Genomic DNA, 9,264 nt, shown 5'->3' with positions numbered 1-9,264 from the left:
AAGGAAGTGAATCTTTAGAGACATATTGCAGCCAAGTTTCTTATACTTCATCAACATGTCTTCTACTAGTTCCTTATAGTTTTCTGCCCTAACATTTCCGAGGAAGTTTGTAGAAACTAGGCGAAAAGCATTCCATGCTTGTTTCGCGTCACCTTCCAGCAAGTTGTTGAACCGGTCATCTTTGAAAAGCTCTCGAATCTGAGGACCCACAAAAACTCCCTCTTTAATCTTTGCTTCGCTGAGTCGAGGGAATTTTTCATGCAGGTATCGGAATGCTGGCAAAGTCCGGTCAATGGCTTTCACGAAGTTCTTCATCAAACCTAGTTTGATGTGAAGGGGTGGTAGCAAGATTTTCTGAGCCTCAACCAGAGCTGGGTGTTGGATATTCTTCTCTCCAATGGCTACATTCTGCCTGTGAGTCCATTCCTTCCTCATGTAGTGCATTTCCCTTGCTCGGCTATCCCACTCGCATAAGAAACACATGTATTTTGTATATCCTTGCTGCAGTCCCATTAAAAGGGCAACTACCTTCAAATCACCACAGAGGTGCCAGCTGTACTTGTTATACTCAATGGAATTCAGTAGCTGCCTTAAGTTATCGTATGTCTCTTTCATGTGGACAGCATACGCTACTGGAATAGATGGAAGAATGTTTCCATTGTGCAAAAGCACAGCCTTGAGACTCAGTTTCGAAGAGTCCACAAATAGTCTCCATTCTTGTGGGTCATGAGTGATTTTTAAAGCATTCATGAGGCCCTCAATATCGGAACAGAATATCAGATTACTTTCCTTTCTGAAGAAAGGCTCCAATTGCTGGTGGCGCTTTCGATATGCAGTAATTGTGACATCTTCTTCTAGAAGATTCCATTGTTGGAGTCTTGATCCTAGCAATTCTGCCTTGTTCTTTGATAAGTCCAAATCACGAATCAGGTCATTTAGTTCTTCCTGTGTTATTCTGTGTGGGGTTGATGATGCACCACAGTGAAAATCTGGATCACTGCATGCTGATGGACCAGGAGAAGAACAGGTCGACTCACCTTTGTCTTCGTCAGATGAATCAAGAGAATATTCTGCTGGAGGTTCTGGAATAGGAAGTCCCTCACCATGTGGAACTGGTCTCAATGCAGACGGAATGTTTGGGTAGACTATTCTCGACTTCTTTCGCTTCGTTATTCCGCCGGAAAGAGGAGGAACCAAGCAGAAGTAACAGTCATTTAGGTGGTTGCTTGGCTCTCTCCACACCATTGGGACTGCAGACGGCATTGATGACCTTTTGCAATTCAACCACTGTGAAAGCTGTGTTGTACATGTAGCACAGCATATATGCGGAGCCCAAGGCTTGTCTTGGTCACCAACCTTGCATCCGAAGTAAAGATGATATGCCTTCTTCACTTGAGAATTGATACTTTTCTTCTGGTTGGCAAATGTCACTTCCCCACAAATATAGCAAAAATTGTCCGCGGTATTAACACACTTTCGAGGCATTACTGTTCTTTATTGTACGTAAATGGATAAAATAATAAGTTTTATGTAACAGTAGCTTGAACTGTCTCGCACAACGTCTAAAATATTTTAAATGCTGAACCTATCTGATTGGGCTTTATATAGTACACTGCTTACGTCAGCTTCAGCAGCCGCCTGGCATTAGTATAATAGGCCTACACATGTATAGTACACTGCTGACGTCAACTTACTTCAGCAGCCGCATGGCATTAGTATTGCATTGCATCAGAAAATGATGCAATCAACTGTGGATGATGTGAGCATGATGGTATTATGCAATGTTACATCATTATTCCGGATGTTGCTGCAGTCCTACTGGAGAAATTTACACAGTGAAACATAGAAAATGAGGTATATGAATATCTTCAAAACGAGAGCCAATACAAATTTTTCACGGTTATATTCGTGTTCGGCACACCAAAATACTACAGATTAGGGCCTTTTCAAGTCAGTAATGATTTCACTGTTGACCAGTGTTATCGTGGGGCATGTTATAGCGGAGTCACATTGGATATATATATATATATATATATATATATATATATATATATATATATATATATATATATATATATATATACATATACATATATATATATATATATATATATATATATATATATATATATATATATATATTATTCTCGTCAAACTGGAATACCTGATTTGACACAAATTGGTTCAGACTTATACAGTTGACTGTTGTCTTCCTTATTTCTCATGTCCATTAGTACTAGATTCGGTGATGATGATATCACCATACCTGTACAGTATATAAATACATTTCTTTTTTATGTGTCTGTGTTTGCAATTGTTATTTCTTTGTCATCTACATTAAAAAAGGGATCCATTGATCTCAAAAGTGCTTTTCCAGTTTTTCTGACTCTCAGTGCTTTGTCATGTTTGCTTACTGTATAATTTTGCCTCATGAGAAATAATCTGAATGCATGTACATGTACATCCAGTATATTTGGAGAGAAACATTTTAAAAAAATCAAGTGAAAGAAGATCCAATGGATTTGGGGAAAAAGCTCCAACACATTTGGAAAGATTATTTGCTTTATAAATAAAGAATCAACAGAATTATGTTTTATGGAAACACTACAACTTTTTTGTATTCTTCTTACATGCATATTCTTGTTGCATAGATATTCTTCCAGTCATATACTTCTTACATTCATATTCTTCTTACGTACATATTCTTACGTATATATTTTTCTTGCATTCATATTCTTCTTATGTATATATTCTTACATATATATTTTTCTGACATCCATATCCTTTTTACATACATATTCTTGCATTCATATTCTTGTTACATAGATAGTCCACCAGTCATATACTTCTTACTTTCATATTCTTCTTACATATATATTCTTCTTACATCCATATCCTTCTTACATACACATACTTCTTACATTCATATGTATATATTCTTCTTACATATATATTCTTCTTACATTCATATCCTTTTTACATACATATTCTTCTTGCATTCATATGTATATATTCTTCTTATTTATATATTCTTCTTACATATTCTTCTGACATCCATATCCTTCTTACATACATATTCTTACATTCATATTCTTGTTACATACATATTCTTCCAGTCATATTGCACTCATATTCTTCTTACATATTCTTCTGACATCCATATCCATCTTACATACATATTCTTACATTCATATTCTTTTTACATATATATTCTTCTTACATATATATTCTTCTTACATTGATATTCTTCTTAGATATTCATCTTACATACATATTTTGTAGTTAAGAAGAAAATTTGATAATTATATGATTTTGCTTTATCTTTATATAGCAATGCCATGTCTGTGTGTACATGTATGTCTGATAGTGTCATTGAGGTATTGAACAAATCTGCCTACACTGTTTGATTGTCAAATGATGTTAAAAGATGGGGATTAATGTATTGGTGCCTTTTATTTGTGCGTGTTTGTGTGTGTGCATGTGTGTGTTTGTGTGTGTGTGTGTGTGTCTGGAAGCAAGGAGTAGTAGTGGTTATTCAAAAGGGTGGGAATATATTTTCTGAGATTTAAGGTTTGAAAAGTGTGGATCTGCTTTCTTATTTGGATCATTATTGAACATTCCACTCAATTAACTTGGGTAACATTAAAGACTTTAAAGTAGGTCAGTAGTCAAAGCCAAAGGAGTTTCAAAAATATTTGTCCCAGACAAATCAAAGGATTTCTTATCTAATTTTTCAAATTTACAGATGGTTTATGAGTTCCCATCATGTTGAGCCGAAGGATTCAGTGCAGATTCACTTGGACGTCAGAGCTGAACAGTCAATCGGGATACACTGGGGAACATTCAAACTCACATATGAGGTATATATACATACAAAACATACATTATTTGGTTAAAAATTTATCTTAATATTGTCTGTTGAATATGTTTGCTTGTATTAAATATTGTTATTAATTTAATTCTTCATTATTGATATTAATATTAGAGTTTCAGGCTGAACATAGCACTAATAGTAGCTTTTATCAAATGTGCCAATAACAAAAATCAGAAAGCCATCACTGTGCACATGTTGTGTATGGTGCTTTTCCAAGAGAGCAGAATTTTCTCGAAGCCCATGACTGACCACAAGGTGTGTCACATGGCTTTATACATATACCTGGAGAGTCTGCATATGTGTGTGTTGACTGTTGTTGCTAAATGATCACAACATTGGCACATGCTGTCAACTCTTTAGTGCTAATTTAGTGGTAATAAGAAATAATATTATAAATATAAAAAATTCTGAATGTGCTTAGAAAATAACTTGTATGACTACTGAAACATAAAGACGAGTGTTTTCTTTAATACTGTGTTAGAAACACTAAGTGGTCTTAGATAGACCATTAAATTCAATTTAGATAAATACAGTAATTGGTTTAAATACTGTCCATAATGGATAGGTGATATTTAGAAAATGAAAGGAATTTGATAAGTCTGTATAATGTATGAAATATTTGCAAGTTGAAATGATGGATGAATATAGATTTCTAAATATGCATGATTTTTTCTTCAGTACACTTAAAAGAAATTATCAGCACACAAAAGACTACGATACAGTTCAGATTACTTGACAGATATAATGTCCAAAGAGGGTTCAGTTGTAAAATTACCTCCCCCACCAGGCCATATTACTAATTTGAGGTTCAATATGCATGTGTGTGTGTGATTTGGATATTTAACATAGTTTCAGTTATATCACTATGATGTCTGCAGTGTGGCAGATTATAGTGATGTCTAGCACTGGGGCATCATGCCGCAGACATGTGGCATGATGTCCCACCCAATCACATTATCCTGACACCAGCCAACCAGTCCTAACACTAGCCTCTTAAGGCTGAGCGCCTAGCAAGGCAGCTGTTAGTACCATTTTTATAAGTTTTTGGTATGACTCTGCCTGGGTTCAAACCTATGACCTCTTGCATTCGAGGCAGATGCTCTAACCACTAGGCCACCAGAGCAGTCATGGTTCCATATGTAATGTGATTTCGAAGGTATCATAGTACTGGATAACTTCTTGTGATTTTGAACATTAGGGATTTGTCTGCATCGTAAATCAATTCACACAATACATTAGTTTACAGAGGTACAGATTGTATTGAGGTATTTTACAATGCGTTGGGTAAGATCGTAAATCTAGAATAGGGATAATTAAGATCAAGCAAAGCAAAACCTTTTTCATTGAAGATGAGGGTAAGAGGAGTTTTAACTCAACAAACATGTTGTTGTTGTTGTTGCTGTTGTAGGGTTTAATGCCATTTTTCAGCACACAATAGGCTAAACATGGCGGCCAGTATTAATGGTGGATGAAGAACCCAGGAAAGAACCATCAACCCACGAGAAGCTACTGGCAAGCTTTCTCACAACAAACATGTTACATTTTTGAGCAAAATAAAAACATCAAAGGGTGCACGACCATAATAATTTAACATTCAAGAATATAGGTTCAGCTCACAATGACTGCAATTCGGATTTAAAAGATCAAAAAAAAATACCATTCTTCATTAATAACTTGTTAGCTGATGACAGCAAACAGTACAGTGATTAAATATTATGTTTATGAAGAGGTAAAATTCTTAACAACAATTAGAAATAAATATCTTTTAGCATGAATTTCATCGTTGATAGAATCATGAAACTAGGACAATAAATAATTAAATGGTCAGTCAGGTTTGCTGATAGGTTTCAGTTTGCTGATAGATTTCAGTTTAAGAGACAATCTATAGAACAGCTGGATAAAAATTTATATAATGCTAAATTTGCAGAAACCTGAATAGTTTTTGATGGTCACAAAACCCAAACTGTTAAGCACATGTAAGACAAAGAGAAATTTGTTATTCACTACAGAAACTAGAGTTTTACATACAGTTTTGTTTAAAACTGAAAAGGCACACAGAGTTGTCCTGTTTGATCAATAACCACACTTATAATTCTACATTGAACTGGTTTCAAGTCCAAGGTAAAAGACTAAGAATAATTTTGAGTAAGAATTTTTCAGATTGATGAATATGAGTGTATTTAATAGAAAGATGAATAAGTGAATAAAAAACAATGGTAAAAATATATACAGATGAAAATAACTTTTCAAACGTCAGCAAGATCTCATTTGCAATTATTGACAATGATTTAGTGTTAGTTTGAAAAACAAAACAATTCAGTTAACTTACATAGTACTGGATTTACAGTAGAAGATTTCTCCAAGAGAAAGGAGATAATTGACAATGTCTTAGTGTTAGTAAGTTTGAAAAACAAAACAAATTAACTAAACCTTTTGATGGATTTGCGGTGTTAGAATTATCCAATATCTCATTTGTAAGGAGATAATTGACAATGTCTTAGTGTTAGTAAGTTTGAAAAACAAAACAAATTAGCTAAACCTAAATTTTGATAGATTTACAATGTTAGAATTATCCAGATGGATGGTTGCAAATATTGTTTAAAGTTCAAAAATAAATATGATAGTAGGATGAGACTTCTTATGGCTATTACAGTGTGTATATATTTTAAGACAGAGTGATATCAAGGTAACATTAAGTTCTCTGATTATAATGGCTATTCCAAGAACAAGGTACATGTATTTGACAAATGGGTCAGAAAGTTATTGGGCATTTTTTTCAGTCAAAAGGAAAATGATCAAAGTATTGTCTGTATATAGATCATATGGACTTAAAGTATTGTATTTTGAATGAAAAATTCTAAATGATTAAAGGTTTGGTCCTTTCAATTGGCTTTAAAGTGTCAGTCCTTTAATTTCATATGGAATAACACATTTCAGAAATGCTGTTACTAAATGCTAATATGGCTAGGGTTAGTTGCTTTCTTTTTTTTACATCTTCAGGGTTGCAACAGTCATCAGTCATAAAGAAAATACTTATAATGGTAAAGATAATCAGTAACAAAATACTTATATTGGCAAAGATAATCAGTAACAAAATACTTATAATGGCAAAGATAATAAGTAACTCTAACAACTTGTCCTTTGGATCATTATGGTGAGCAACCACTTCCTGTTGTACATCTTGTTGATCAGAAAAGTTGGGAGCTAATTTAAAAGTCTTTATTTCAGTCTCTATTTCAGTCTCTATTTCAGTCCCTATTTCAGTCTTTATTTCAGTCTCTATTTCAGTCTATATTTCAGTCTATATTTCAGTCTTATTTCAGTCTTTATTTCAGTCTCTATTTCAGTCTTTATTTCATTATTTCAGTCTCTATTTCAGTCTTTATTTCAGTCTCTATTTCAGTCTTTATTTCAGTCTCTATTTCAGTCTATATTTCAGTCTTATTTCAATCTTATTTCAGTCTTTATTTCAGTCTCTATTTCAGTCTTTATTTCATTATTTCAGTCTCTATTTCAGTCTTTATTTCAGTCTATATTTCAGTCTTATTTCAGTCTCTATTTCAGTCCCTATTTCAGTCTCTATTTCAGTCTTTATTTCGGTCTCTATTTCAGTCCCTATTTCAGTCTTTATTTCAGTCTCTATTTCAGTCTTTATTTCAGTCTATATTTCAGTCTTTATTTCAATCTCTATTTCAGTCTCTACTTTAGTCTGTATTTCATTCTCTATTTCATTCTCTATTTCAGTCTTTATTTCATTATTTCAGTCTTCATTTCAGTCTGTATTTCAGTCTTTATTTCAGTCTCTATTTCAGTCTATATTTCAGTCTTATTTCAGTCTTATTTTAGTCTTCATTTCAGTCTCTATTTCAGTCTTTATTTCATTATTTCAGTCTCTATTTCAGTCTTTATTTCAGCCTATATTTCAGTCTTTATTTCAGTCTATATTTCAGTCTTTATTTCAGTCAATATTTCAGTCCCTATTTCAGTCTCTATTTCAGTCTTTATTTCAGTCTCTATTTCAGTCCCTATTTCAGTCTTTATTTCAGTCTCTATTTCAGTCTTTATTTCAGTCTATATTTCAGTCTTTATTTCAATCTCTATTTCAGTCTCTACTTTAGTCTGTATTTCATTCTCTATTTCATTCTCTATTTCAGTCTTTATTTCATTATTTCAGTCTTCATTTCAGTCTTTATTTCAGTCTTTATTTCAATCTCTATTTCAGTCTCTACTTTAGTCTGTATTTCATTCTCTATTTCATTCTCTATTTCAGTCTTTATTTCATTATTTCGGTCTTTATTTCAGTCTGTATTTCAGTCTTTATTTCAGTCTGTATTTCAGTCTTTATTTCAGTCTCTATTTCAGATTTAGTGCAGACACAGTCTGTTTGCTATCAGTAATGAATTGTCAGCTTCTGATGCTCTTTTGGAAAGAGATTTTTCTGTTGTAAATTTATTTGAAAGATACGATTGTCAGTGTTAGAAGAGAGGCTTTGCAGTTTTACATCCATTTAAAATATGATGGTGTTAGAAGAGAGGCTTTGCAGTTTTACATCCATTTAAAATATGATGGTGTTAGAAGAGAGGCTTTGCAGTTTTACATCCATTTAAAATATGATGGTGTTAGAATAGAGGCATTGCAGTTTTACATCCATTTAAAATATGATGGTGTTAGAAGAGAAGCTTTGCAGTTTTACATCCATTTAAAACACGATGGTGTTAGAAGAGAGGTTTTGCAGTTTTACATCCATTTAAAATATGATGGTGTTAGAAGAGAGGCATTGCAGTTTTACATCAATTTAAAATATGATGGTGTTAGAAGAGAGGCTTTGCAGTTTTACATCCATTTAAAATATGATGGTGTTAGAAGAGAGGCTTTGCAGTTTTACATCCATTTAAAATATGATGGTGTTAGAATAAAGGCATTGCAACTGTACAGCCACTTAAAAGATGATTGTACATGGTAGAATAGAGGCCTTGGTTTTGTGCATCCATTTATATACAGTTCTCTGTTGAGCATCTGTTTAAAATATATGATTGTCATTGTTGGAATATAGGTCTTGCTGTTGTGCATCTATTTAAAATATATGATTGTCATTGTTGGAATAGAGGTCTTGCTGTTGTACATCCATTTACAACATATGATTGTCATTGTTGGAATAGAGGTCTTGCTGTTGTGCATCCATTTACAATATATGATTGTCATTGTTGGAATTGAGGTCTTGCTGTTGTGCAGCCATTAGAAAGGTATGATCAAATGATCGTAAGTGTACATAAAGAGGCCTTGATATTGAGCATCCATTTAAAAGATATGATTGTCATTGTTAGAATAGTCTCCTTGATGTTGTAAGTCAAATTAAAGGGTGTGATTATACGTGTAAGAATGGAGGCCCT

General features: G+C 33.3%; 1 protein-coding gene across 2 annotated transcripts in view; it reads left to right on the top strand.

The window, feature by feature from the left end:
* The window catches only part of LOC149803989 (N-acyl-phosphatidylethanolamine-hydrolyzing phospholipase D-like), a 43,962-nt gene that overhangs the window by 27,596 nt on the left and 7,102 nt on the right, over window positions 1-9,264 (top strand). For both annotated transcript variants that reach the window (XM_089953852.1, XM_089953853.1), the window contains exon 5: window positions 3,746-3,860. In XM_089953852.1, the coding sequence (XP_089809978.1) occupies window positions 3,746-3,860 (115 nt within the window). The remainder of the gene's footprint in view (window positions 1-3,745; window positions 3,861-9,264) is intronic.

Source organism: Sinohyriopsis cumingii, chromosome 3, assembly GCF_028554795.1.
Source record: "Sinohyriopsis cumingii isolate HCF-2022 chromosome 3, ASM2855479v2, whole genome shotgun sequence".
Taxonomy (NCBI): Eukaryota; Metazoa; Mollusca; class Bivalvia; order Unionida; family Unionidae; genus Sinohyriopsis; species Sinohyriopsis cumingii.
Note: the sequence above shows the minus strand (reverse complement) of the source record. Positions and strands in the feature narration are given on the sequence as shown.